At 51.3% G+C, this 12,376-nt stretch overlaps 2 protein-coding genes across 4 annotated transcripts in view; one reads left to right on the top strand and one right to left on the bottom strand.

Moving 5' to 3' along the window:
- DPCD (deleted in primary ciliary dyskinesia homolog (mouse)) overlaps positions 1-3,984 on the bottom strand; it is a 22,151-nt gene extending 18,167 nt beyond the window's left edge. The window contains exon 1 of the mRNA XM_019952764.2: positions 3,836-3,984. Within this exon, the coding sequence (XP_019808323.1) occupies positions 3,836-3,899 (64 nt within the window). The 5' untranslated portion in view covers positions 3,900-3,984. The remainder of the gene's footprint in view (positions 1-3,835) is intronic.
- Positions 3,915-12,376, top strand: POLL (DNA polymerase lambda). 3 transcript variants are annotated; one of them, XM_019952762.2, is made up of 10 exons: positions 3,915-4,049; positions 5,171-5,311; positions 6,035-6,329; positions 6,491-6,653; positions 7,023-7,128; positions 7,222-7,340; positions 8,095-8,268; positions 8,830-8,958; positions 10,913-11,081; positions 11,517-12,376. In XM_019952762.2, the coding sequence occupies exons 2-10, from the start codon at positions 5,197-5,199 to the stop codon at positions 11,879-11,881; spliced, it is 1,635 nt and encodes a 544-aa protein (XP_019808321.1). In that variant the 5' UTR covers positions 3,915-4,049; positions 5,171-5,196; the 3' UTR covers positions 11,882-12,376. The 3 variants fall into 3 exon arrangements, with proteins under 3 accessions (XP_019808321.1, XP_019808319.1, XP_019808320.1); XM_019952760.2 differs by having other exon boundaries at positions 7,023-7,340; XM_019952761.2 differs by lacking the exon at positions 3,915-4,049 and adding an exon at positions 4,066-4,375 and having other exon boundaries at positions 7,023-7,340.

Here is a 12,376-nt window from a genome sequence, read left to right as displayed (position 1 = left end):
ACCATAAACAAGATGAAAAGACAACCCTCAGAATGGGCGAAAATATTAACATTAGCAAATGAAGTGACTGACAAAATAACTCCAAAATATATAAGCAACTCATGCAGCTCAATAGCAAAAAAAACAACCCAATCAAAAAATGGACAGAAGCCCTGAATAGATATTTATCCAAAGAAGGCACATAGATGGCCAACAAACACACTCAACATAACTATGAGAGAAATGCAAATCAAAGCTACAATAAGATATCACCTCACACCAGTCATAATGGCCATCATCAAACAATAAATGCTGGAGAGGGTGTAGAGAAAAGGGAACCCTCATGCACTGTTGGTGGCTCAGAGGATTAAGTGACTGCCTGCAAGCCGGGAGACCCGAGTTCAATTCCTGAGTCAGGAAGATCCCCCAGAGAAGGAAATGGCAACCCACTCCAGTATTCTTGCCTGGAGAATCCCATGGACGGAGGAGCCTGGTAGGTTACAGTCCACGGGGTCACAGAGAGTCGCACACGACTGAGCGACTTCACTTTCACTTTTCACTTCATGCACTGTTGGCGGGAATGTAAACTGATACAGTCACTAAGGAGAACGGTATGGAGGTTCCTTAAAAAACTAAAAACAGAGCTGCGATATGACCCAGCAATCCCATTACTAGGCACACACCCGGAAAAAACTGTAATTCAAAAAGACACATGTACTCCAATGTTCATTGCAGCACTGTTTACAATAGCCAGTACATGGAAGCAACCTAAATGTCCATCAACAGAGGAATGGATAAAGATACGGCACAGGGGCGTCATTGGTGGTCCAGTGATTAAGAATCTGCCTGCCAATGCAGGGGACACGAGTTTGATCCCTGATCTGGGAAGATTCCACACTGCCGCAAAGCGACTAAGCTCGTGTGCTGCAACTAATGAAGCCTGAGGGTGCTAGAGCCTGTGCTCCACAACAGAATCTAGGCACGAGAAGCCTGTGCACCGCAACTAGAGAGTTGCCCATGATCGTCTAACTATCAACAGAGAAATCTCACGCGCGGCAGCAAAGACCCAGCACAGTCCAAAATAAATAGTTTCAAAAAAAAATTTTTTTCTTTAAACAGATATGGAACATATATACATTGGAATATTAACCACAAAAAGGAACACAATTGGGTCATTTACAGAGACATGGATGGAGCTAGAGACTGTCATACAGAGTGAAGTTAGAAAGAAAAAAATATGTATATTAATGCATATATGTGGAATATTGAAAAATGGTATAGATGATCTTATTTGCAAAGCAGGGCTTCCCATGCGAATCAGTGGTAAAGAATCCACCTGCTAACATAGAAGACACCAGTTCAATCCTTGGGTTTGGAAGATCCCTGGGAGGAGAAAATGGCAACCCACTCCAGCATTCTGGCCTGAAAAATTCCATGGACAGAGGAGCTTGGTGGGCTATAGTCCATGGGGTTGCAGAGTTGGACACAACTGAGCCACTAAGCATACACACATGCTTTTGCAAAGCAGAAGTAGAGACACAGACGTAGGGAACAAATGTACGGATATCAAGGGGGGACTGGGGAGGAATTGGGAGGTTAGAATTGACATGTATATAATACTATGCAAAAATAGATAACTAATGAAAACCTACTGTATAGCATAGGGAACTCTACAGAATGCTCTGTGGTGACCTAAATGGGAAGGAAATCCAAAAGCGAGGGAGTACATGAATAGCTGATTTCACTTTGCTGTACAGCAGATACAAATACAACATTGTTAAGCAACTATACTCTAATAAAAATTCATAAAATTAATTTTTTAAGAAGTGGAAGCAACTCAAGTGTCCACTGACACACCAGTGGATAAACAAAATGTGGTATATTCATACATACAATGGAAGAATGTTATTCAGCTTTAAAAAGGGAGGAAATCAAAATTTCCTCATGCAACAAATGACATTTCCTCATTTCCACATGCAACAACATGGATGAATTTTGAAGACATTATGCTAAGTGAAATAAGCCAGTCACAAAACAACGGTATCATATACTCCACTTATATGAGGTCCGTGCTGTAACCAAACTCATGAAGATAGAAAGTAGAATGGCGATTGCCAAGGGCCAAAGATAAGGAGACTGAGGAGTAGTGTTTAATGGATACAGAGTTTCAGCTGAGGAGTTAGTAGCTAATGGGTATGGAGTTGCAGCTGAAAATGAACCTTCTGGAGATGGATAGTGGCAATGGGGGCACAACCATGTAAATATAATTAATGCCACAAAACTACACTTTAAAAAGGCTAAAATGGTGACTATATGTTATGTACTTCTTCCAATAAAAACAAATCTCACCGTCCTATGAGATAATGTTCAAAATCTTTAGTTTGGCAAAGGAGATCTATCACAACTCCAACTTCTCTGCAATTTCTTTTCATGTTCTACCATTTCCCCTTAACACTCCTCGAGAAAAGGGACCTTTTATTCACTCTTGCATCCTAGCACCCAGGACCTGACAGAGTGTAGGTAGATATTAGGACTGACTGGGTAAAGGCTTGAGCCTCACTAAATGTTTTGTTATGCCCCTAGGAATCATCCACACACTTTAACACCTCTGTGTCTTCACATGTGAGTTACTCTTGGTGGAATAACTATCCCCTCTTCTCCACTTAGCAAACACCTATCTATCCTTTAGGGCCCATGAACATCACCTGTTCTGTCAGATCTTCCTGAAAGAACCATTTCCACCTCTGTGCTCTCATGGCATTCTATAGAAAAGTCCAACTTCTACTTAACACATACTCTCTCATTTATTTACCTTTTTTTTCTTGACCACTATGGGAACTCCTGAAACATGTCTTTTTCTATCTGCTCTAGCACACAACTTAACACACAGTAAAAGCATCCCTAAATGCTGCCTGAATAAAGGAGCAAATGACCAGCTGATTTCACTTTCCAAGCTTTCTTGACTGGCCTCTACCTGTGGATTTCAGTCCCTGCCAGTTTCCTGAAAGCTACAAGGAATTCAGACTGAATTCATTCTGGCTGCCAAGTGGGTCCAGGAAGGGACCGTCAAGCACTGGCCAATCCTAGGGTGTTAGAAAGTCAGAATTCCATACCCCTGTGTCTACCTCTTCCAGAACCAGCAGGAATGGGGGAAGTGGCGGGGGAGGGGGTGGGGTGGGGCGGGAAGCGTTGCTTTGTCTCCTTTAAAGACCCAAGGAACATGTAGAAGTTCACTTACAAACATAACATTACAAGTGCAAAGGACCTCAGAGATAACAGAGATAATCAATTCACCTCATTTTACAGATGAGGAAAGTGAGGTTCAAATATAAGAGGCCGACTGGGGAGCCCACGCTAAATTAAAGGCAAAGTCCTAACTACAGCGCAGGTGTCCTGCGTCTCTTATGACACATCTCCAGACTGGGGTTCATGGGATCCCAGGTCAAGATCCACTTTTACCACTGACTGGGGGAGCTGCAGCCGACCTAAAATCCTGGATTTCAGTCTCCTCTTCTGTAAAACAGAGTGGAAAACAGCCTCTCGGGACTGCGGTGAAAAGCAAATGACATAGTGAACATGAAAAGAATTATTTATTAGTAACAGAACGCAGAGAGGAGCGAGGTAGTGTGGAGGAAACTAGGGGTGTTCAGAGAAGGGTGTTCCAGTCGCCTCATCTATATGAGCCTCGGTTTCTTCATCTGCAAATGCAGAACTTGCCCTGGCAGGAGGCTGCGACCTTCCAGCCTTACCCTCCGGGCTGGGCCCGTCCCGGGGGCGCCAGCGCGGAGGGCTGGACCCTGGTGGAAAGGAACAAGGTGCTCGCGGATGGGGGGGGGGGGGCGGGGGCTCGAGTTACCGTCTTGCAGCAGCGCCGTCTTCTCTGCCGCCCGCAGACTGTCCAGCCAGCCGGTCACCGCCATCTTACCTCCAACGAGCCGCGTGCCTGGCCACTGCCATGGCAACCGTTCCGCCTAGGGTCACTTCCGGATGACCCGGAAGATGTTCTGGGCATTGGCCTGTTCCCACCCCGCGAACCCCGCGCCCTCCGTCTGCTCTCATTGGCTGCTCTGGTAAGTAGTTTATGCCTGTCCATCCCCGGTGACCCGTCGGGTCCGGAGTTGACCCTATTCTGTACCAAATCTGGGGAGTGGGGAGGAATCCTCAGGACAGGATCCGGACAGTCCAGCGCTCCCCTAGCCCCACCCAGGGAGTCCCTGGCGCGCGGCAGCTGCGGTACGCGGCGGGTGCCTCACACCTGCCAGCGTCTTCTCCACCCCCAGCTGTGAGGCCAAGACTCCACAGTCCCGGAAGGCGCCCCACACCTGCTGCAGTCGTGCGTCTCCCTGCAGCTGCGGGCCTGCGCGTTCCGGTGCCGAGAGGTCCAAGACCAGAGCAGGTGCAGGGCGTTCCTCACCCCGGCTCCCTAAACTCCACCAGCCACCCCAACCCTCCCCGTTTTCCTCTGCGGGCCTGTGATGCGGGTAGAGAAAGATAAACAGGTTCCCCCTCGCCCCCACCACCAATCCCCACTCCCTAAAGATGGAGCCTGTTCCTAGTCTGGTATCCCATTTTCGTAAAGCTTTTTGGAAGTGGAATGCAGCAGGAGCAGATACTGCACAGTTAATCTTCAAAGCAGCCCCCTGAGGAATGATACCCTTTGAAAGTGAAAGTGGGAGTCGCTGAGTCCTGTCTGACTCCTTGGACCCCATGGACTGTAGCCCATCGGGCTTTTCTGTCCATGGAATTCTCAGGGGAAGAAGTGGATAGCCATTCCCTTCTGGGGATCTTCCGGACCCGAGGATCAAACTCCCGTCTCCCACATTGCAGGCAGATTCTTTACCATCTGAGCCACCAGGGAAGCCCATGATGTCATTTGTTCCCCCTTCAAAAGTTCCCTGGATATTTCCACTCTTCTTATTTTCCCCAGTATTCTGAAAGACTGGTGATTGTGCATGCTAAGTCACTTCAGTAGTGTCTGACTCTTTGTGGCCCTATGGATTGTAGCCTACCAGGCTCCTTTGTCCATGTGTAGAGCTAGGCTAAGCCAAGTTTAGTTGGGTTTTGTGAGACTCCTGGGAACTTGGCTACTGTCCCCAAACTGTTGTCAGTAGAGACCCCACCTTCATAGAGGGGTTGGGGAGCCCCAAGTCTGGGTTGCACATGACAACTGCCCTGATCAACCTTCCAACAGAAAGGCTTGGGTCCAGCCATACCTCAATGGACCCCAAGGGCATCTTGAAGGCATTTCCCAAGCGGAAGAAAATTCACACCAATCCATCATCAACAACTCTTGCAAAGATTCCCAAGAGGGAAGACAGAGAAGCAGCAGGAGGTGAGTGGACCCACCCTTAGGGCCCTCATGTGCTTGAGCCTCAGGCTTCTTACATCTTTCATGCCCAGAATCAGATACGACAGCTAACTCTGCCCACCCAGAGCCTGCAGGTTTGTTTGTACCTCCCTTGTCCTAAACTTGGTCCCCAGTCTTCGACAGGTGACTTGCTCTTTCATCTTCTACCACACGCCGAGGCCTCTATAAATCAGAAACTACCCCCTGGTCCCTAAGGAAATGACCGATACAATCCTTTCCTCTAGGAAGCTGCCTGCTGGTGAGGGGAGGGGATCCTTCTCAGGTCCCCAGAGTTATGCTATTTTGCAGCCAAAGTGACAAATAGATGGCAAAAACTTACATGGTAGGCTGGGTTGGGAGAGGGGAATATATTAGACTGTGAGGCCTATAGTAGCAAAGCATGTGCCTTGTGCCTGATACATAATAAGTGTCTATTAATATGTGTTGAAAGAATAAATGATCAAATGAAGTGATTTATAGGCTCCCTGCAATGTGCCAGACACAGTTCTAGGTTACATCAGGGAACAGGACGTATCAGAATCTTTGCCTGTTATATCAGGCGATGGCCCATGAGGAAATTAACTGTATACTGTGGTGGAATGCCCAGAAGGCAGGGTGGAGGAAAATGACTGGGGGAAGGGGACTGTGAAGGGTTCATTTGGATCATGTCTGAGTATGACAGCAGGCGTCTGGATGCCCCCTCCACAGAGTGGCTGAGCTCCGTGCGGGTGCATGTTCTGCCCACCGGCATTGGGAGAGCCCGGGCAGAACTCTTTGAGAAGCAGATTGTCCAGCATGGTGGCCAGATATGCCCTGCTCAGGCCCCAGGGGTCACTCACATTGTGGTGGATGAAGGCATGGACTGTGAGCGAGCCCTCCGCCTCCTTAGACTGCCCCAGCTGCCCCCAGGTGCTCAGCTGGTGAAGTCAGCCTGGCTGAGCTCGTGCCTGCAGGAGAGAAGGCTGGTGGACACAGCAGGATTCGGCATCTTCACCCCCAAGAGGTGGGCTGGTCCAAGTCTTTCCTCAAATGTTTTCTTGAGCTATTAAACTCTCATTGTCTTAATTAGACACATTAAAAAAAAAAGATTTCAGAGTCGACAAGGATTGGAAACAGATATGTGGTGAGACTCTGGTGTCTTAACCTGCCATCACCATCCTGCAGGTACCTGGATCAAGCACAGCTCAGCAAGGCAGACCAAGTCTCTTTTACGCCTCCTGGAGCTGGTGAGGCTCAGCCCAGGACAGCCCTGTCTCCTTCCCGACCTCCCACCAGACCTGTATCTCCTTCCTGGAGGGCAGATGCGGTTGCAAGCATCCAAGCCCAGGTCAGGAGTCTCCCAGCCCCAACGGCTCCCTTCTCCTGGGAACTAGATCACAGAAACAGGGAGGGCCTGGTGTTCAGAAAGTTTCAGGCCCCTGAGAGAGGACGGCTGTCTTTATTGAGAAGTCTTTTAATTCTTCCCAGCATTCATCACTCCTGTATTTGCCTATCTACCACATTTCACTGGGGATCCTAGGGCTGGGCACTAGGGGAAGCCAGGTGGAACACGGCCCCACACTTAAGGAGATCCAGGTCTGTTGCAGAAAACGCAGCATCATACTTGGGTCTGACTAGGAAACTCAGCCCCCACCTCGAAGGAGCCCTCCTCATGGGCGGCATGAACTTACTGTCTCTTCTCCTTCCCTATCTCAAGACCAGCTCTGATGGTGAAGCCAGTGACGGGGAAGAGACCCAGGTTAGCGCTGCTGATCTGGAAGCCCTGATCAGCGGCCGCTACCCCACCCCCTTTGAGGGAGATGGTGAGCCTAGCCCAGCCCCCGAGGGCCTGGATAAGTGGGTCTGTGCACAGCCTTCAAGCCAGAAGGCAATCAACCACAACCCCCATATCACAGAGAAGCTGGAAGTACTGGCCAAAGCCTACAGCGTTCAGGGAGACAAGTGGAGGGCCCTGGGCTATGCCAAGGCCATCAATGCCCTGAAGAGCTTCCACAAGCCTGTCACCTCCTACCAGGTACCTGGGGGCCAGGGGAGGACATGTGGGGGGCTGGGTGGGGGTCTTCTGTAGTGGGGGTCAGGTGGAGGGCTTAACATTTTCTGATGTCTGGGACTTTCACAAAAGAAAACAGGGAGATTAATGAAAGCAGCTTGGCAAAAATCTTGATAATTACAAAAGCTGGGTGTTGGGTCTGTGGGGTTCAGTATACTCTTTTACTTTCGAGTTTTTCCGTAATAAAAAAGTTGCTTGAAAGTTGAGTCTCTGAAGATCAACAGGCCAGGGTTTGAATTCTGGTTCCCATTATTCACTAACTGCCTGACTTTAAGCCAGTTATTCAAATCCTCTGAGCATCAGTCTCCTCATGAGTAAAAAGGGACTAAGAATAGTAACAAACACAGTGTTCCCGTGAGGACTCAAAGGGATGACCCATGTAGTGCAGGACCCGATACAGGGTAAAGCCTCACACGGGCCCCCCTGCTGTGGTGATGCTGCCCAGTGTCATCACCGCTGCCCTTCCTCTGCTGCCTGTGCTGAGCTCCATCCTCTGGGAACCAGCAGACAAGTTACTCAGCCCACTCCAGCCAGACTTCTCATCTTCAGCTGTGCCCAAGCTTTACACAGCTATCAGTTGCCCACCAACCAGACTGGCTTTCACTCAAGACATCTGCTAAAGGAGTCAGTTTCCCCACTGCTGAATCTGCTCCTCCCATCTTCTCACCTTTCCTTCCTTCTCACCTTTCCTTCCTGCCTCTGCCTCCTCTTCCCCTAGGAGGCCTTTGGTATCCCTGGGATTGGAAAGCGGATGGCTGAGAAGATTGTCGAGATCCTGGAGAGCGGGCATCTGCGGAAGCTGGACCACATCAGCGAAAGCGTGCCTGTCTTAGAGCTCTTCTCCAACATCTGGGGAGCTGGAACCAAGACTGCCCAAATGTGGTACCATCAGGTCACATCCTGTCCTAGCCCCCACTTCAGTTTTACTGTATCTTAGAGCTCCTGTCCCACACTTCTCTCGCCCTATGCTTTGATGAGAATGAACCCAGACTAGAGAGGGATCACTTCTCAAAGGGACCAGGGCCCATGCAGATCCTCCCTTGGCTCTCAGAACTACCCTGTTTGGTATCTTTGAGGCTTAGTCTGTGGTGTAGGCAGAGACAAGAAGTATATTTCTCTGTCCCCCAGAAAAACAAGGGCCTTCCTGAGCAGACCAGACCTGGGGGCTGAGAATCCAGAACAGTGGTTCCCAAACCCAGCCATGCCCAGAATCACCCCCAGATTGATGAGATGATGAATGAGTGTTTTAGGATAGGGGCAGGGCTGGGTTGAGGTGTGTCTTCCATGCCCCGTGCCTTTCCCAAGTCCCACTGATTACAGACCCTGGGCTTGCTCCTGCCTCATGCTTTCCTTGGAGTCTAGAGATGATGAAAACCTTGTGTGTCTGCTTATTCACTGTCTCTTCGTTGGTTCTGGATCCTCATAGCCTTCCCATCTGGCTTCTTTATTTCAGGGTTTCCGGAGCTTAGAAGACATCCGAAACCAGGCCTGTCTGACTACCCAGCAGGCCATTGGCCTGAAGCATTATGATGACTTCCTAGACCGCATGCCCAGGGAGGAAGCTGCAGAGATTGAGCAGACAGTAAGCAGGTGTCCCAGGGCAGTAAGGAGAGCCACTGCTATAGGGTCAGGGCCTGGCTCAAAGCCAGGAACTCCTGATCCCTCAGAGGGGGAGCCCAGCAGGCAGAGGAAGCTGTGGGCCACCAGAGACTGGAACTAGTGGGCAAAGAGCAAGTTGGCTTAGGTAGGGAAGGGTTGCAGCACTAGCTCTCTGGGGCAGGGGTCTCAGTATCAGGCAGAGTTAGCCCTGGCTTAGGTGCTCGGATGGTGTTAGGACTGGGTTAATGTCAGGGCTTGATCAGAGCTGGATTATGGTCAGAACTACTTGAAGATATTGGGATTTGAACTGGGCTAGGGTAGGGTGGATCAGGGCAGAGGTTCTTAACATTTTTTGACTCACAAACTTCTTTGAGAACCTAATGAAAATCATGGACTCTTCTCTGTCCACAGTCTGTAAAAATGCACAAAGTTGTATATCTCTTTTCAGAAGTACATACCTTCTGCAGCCCTCTGAAGGCTGGTTCAAGGTTTGGGTTAGAATTGGTGTAAAGGCACAGTGCCAGTAGGATTAGGTTTGGGGTTGGAGGAAAGCTAGATCCAGAGTCAAGTTAAGGTTAGACCTGAATTAGTAGAGTTTTCTTAGTGTTGGATGCTTTTCATTAAAATTTATGATTGTCCTAGAAATAAGGTTTGGCCAAGATTAGGGTTTGGTTTAGAGTTGGGTTAGGGGTTAAATTCATGTAAAACCTAGATTAGAGGGAGACTAGGGTACATTTAGGGTGAGATGTATCATTTGTTCAGCTGGCATTAAGGTTAGGGACTGGTTTGCTCACTATGGCCTATGATTCTAATATGGCAGGACTCCCTGGAGACTGGCCCAGCTTAGCTAAAATCACCCTCCAGCTCTTCTCCCAGTCACATGACTATGAGGCTGGTGTGGGATGGACAGGCAAGCGCCTTTGTCCACCCATCACTGGGCCTTAGTGCCAGTGATGACCTGTCTGTCACTCAGCCACGGTGTCTGGGCACAGAGAATGCCCCAGCGAGCCTCCAGCCCCAACCCACTGGAACAGAAGGGCCCACTCTCCCCATTTAAGTTCTCCAGTTTTAGGAGGTTTTGATGGGATTATCCATCCTAGGCCTCCTCCCACACTCTCAAGAAGGGGGTTGAGGGGATTAGCAAAGCCTGCCTGTCAGGAGAATTGAAGTATCCAAGGTCCCAGAAATCTCAGTGTCCTGCGGTAGAGACTGGGAAGCTATCCGCATACGAAAGGCCTCAGTGTTTCTGGTGTGGAGACTAATGGGCTTAACCTCCCTCAGCCCCACCCACTCAGTGCACCATGATCCCTCTGCCTCAGCTCCCTCCACACCGAGCCCCATTCCTCCAAGTAAGGATGTGGCCACTGGCTCAGATTTCCCTCCCTCTTGGCTCTCTCCTTTCCCTCCCTACACATGCAATTATATTTCTGGGTTCTGTCTCCCCAGAGGCCTGGACTAGGGGCACCCTGCCAACCACCTGTCAGGCTTCAAGCCCCAACTCACACACTCTGCATTTAGCTCTGAATCCAAAGATACCTGGGGCTGCTAAGACCTGGCTGAGGGCTCCTTGGCACCTGGCCCTCTGTACTCAGTGGAGCTTCACACACTTGGGTGTATGGGTTGGGGCAGACCCCAGAGAAGGTATGTCTGTCTGCTCTTGAAGAGCTCTAGAGGGAAAGAGCCACAGCTTCCCTCAGAATCCGAGCACAGCCTTCTCATCTCTCCCCAGGCCGCACCCAGTGGTGTGAGCGCGTTTTCTTCTCTTCTGTCCCAGCAAGGCACGCTCCCCAGGGTGGATGGAGCTCCTCTTCTGTTCCTTGAGGCTCTCTCTCAGGCTGGACCTTGCATCCAGGGATTGGCTTGGAACCCAAGGGGTGTGTGGGCTCCTGGGACAGGGAAGGCCCACAGCCCTCACCCTCCTCACTGTCCTCTCCCAGGTCCGGAAAGCAGCTCAGGCCCTCAACCCCGGGCTGCTGTGCGTGGCATGTGGTTCATACCGTCGGGGAAAGGCAACCTGTGGTGACATGGACGTGCTGCTTACCCACCCGGATGGCCGCTCTCACCAGGGCGTTTTCAGCCGCCTCTTGGACAGCCTCCGGCAGCAAGGTATAAGCCCCACCCCCAGGTGAGCAGGTGGGCAGGGGCAAGGTGGCCCCCAGGCTAGAGAGCCTCAAAGTTCCATCGCTAGGCAGGAAGCAGGGGAGGCTGCTCCACCAGAACCCACCTCTCCCCTGGGGCCAGAGCCACTGCCGGGAAGAGATGAATCAGCTCCTCACACCTCCCAGAGGTGCTGCAGGTCAAGGGTTCATCGGATCTTTCCATGCCCCCAGTGTAGCGGGTGGGAGTGGGCCATAGGAGGAGTTACTATGCATATTCTATAGAAAAGGACACAGGCCTGAAGAAAGCCTGCAAATAAATGGACAAGCTGGGGACAGAGGACCCAGGGATAATCAGGAGAGGCCTGGGAGGTCAGACGGCCCTGGGCTGGGCAGCCCAGGCCCTGGCTCCCCACCCTGCCAGCACCCTCCTGTGTTGGGCCAGGGTTCCTGACGGATGACCTGGTGAGCCATGAGGAGAACGGCCAGCAGCAGAAGTACCTGGGTGTGTGCCAGCTCCCGGGGCCAGGGCGGCGGCACCGACGACTGGACATCATTGTCGTTCCCTACAGTGAGCTCGCTTGCGCCCTGCTCTACTTCACCGGCTCTGCCCACTTCAACCGCTCCATGCGGGCTCTGGCCAAGACCAAGGGCATGAGCTTGTCAGAGCATGCCCTCAGCACAGCTGTGGTCCGCAGTGCCCAAGGCCTCAAGGTGGGCTCTGGCCAAGTGCTGCCCACCCCCACTGAGAAGGATGTCTTCAGGTTCTTAGGCCTGCCCTACCGAGAACCCGCCGAGCGGGACTGGTGACCTGGCTGCCCCTCTTGGCCATTCAGCCAGCCTCAGCAGGCTGAACCTCACTGCGTCAACCACTGGCTCCTCTGGGCTTGGGAAGGGCCAGCCTGGCTCCCAGGATGGCCTGGCGCTCTCTGCAGCAGGGTCAGGTGTTACCCTGTCTACCTCACCATTGCCCTCAAAGAGTTGTGCACATGGCCCCCTGCCCATTTTAGGCAGGAACTGGTACCTGGCTTGGGGCCAGCTTCCTGCTTTGGAGGCCCAGGCATCCCCACTTCTCTACCCCAAGGAGGGTCTAGCTACTGGGGGTGGGGTGGGGGCTGCAGGGGAGAGGCACAATACTGTGGCCCAGCATCACCCAAGACCCTTCAGAGCAAACGAGCCGCTCCGAGGTGCTTCCTCCACCCACCTCCCTAGCAGTGCAGCTGGCAGTGTGGGGCGGGGGTGCCCCAGGGTCGACGAGGACAGCATTTGAAGGCCAGGGGCCCAATAAAGTGCTCTTGAGATTCA

The sequence above is a fragment of the Bos indicus genome, chromosome 26, assembly GCF_029378745.1.
Source record: "Bos indicus isolate NIAB-ARS_2022 breed Sahiwal x Tharparkar chromosome 26, NIAB-ARS_B.indTharparkar_mat_pri_1.0, whole genome shotgun sequence".
In the NCBI taxonomy this organism is placed as follows: Eukaryota; Metazoa; Chordata; class Mammalia; order Artiodactyla; family Bovidae; genus Bos; species Bos indicus.
The sequence above is the reverse complement of the archived record's forward strand: the minus strand, read 5'-3'. Positions and strand labels throughout refer to the sequence as shown.

Bases quoted from the DNA above. Each gene is read 5' to 3' on its own strand.
- POLL (XM_019952760.2), top strand. From the start codon at position 5,197: ATGGACCCCAAGGGCATCTTGAAGGCATTTCCCAAGCGGAAGAAAATT. The intron at 5,312-6,034 runs GTGAGTGGACCC...CCCCCTCCACAG, and splicing joins AGACAGAGAAGCAGCAGGAG to AGTGGCTGAGCTCCGTGCGG. The intron at 11,082-11,516 runs GTATAAGCCCCA...GTGTTGGGCCAG, and splicing joins GGACAGCCTCCGGCAGCAAG to GGTTCCTGACGGATGACCTG.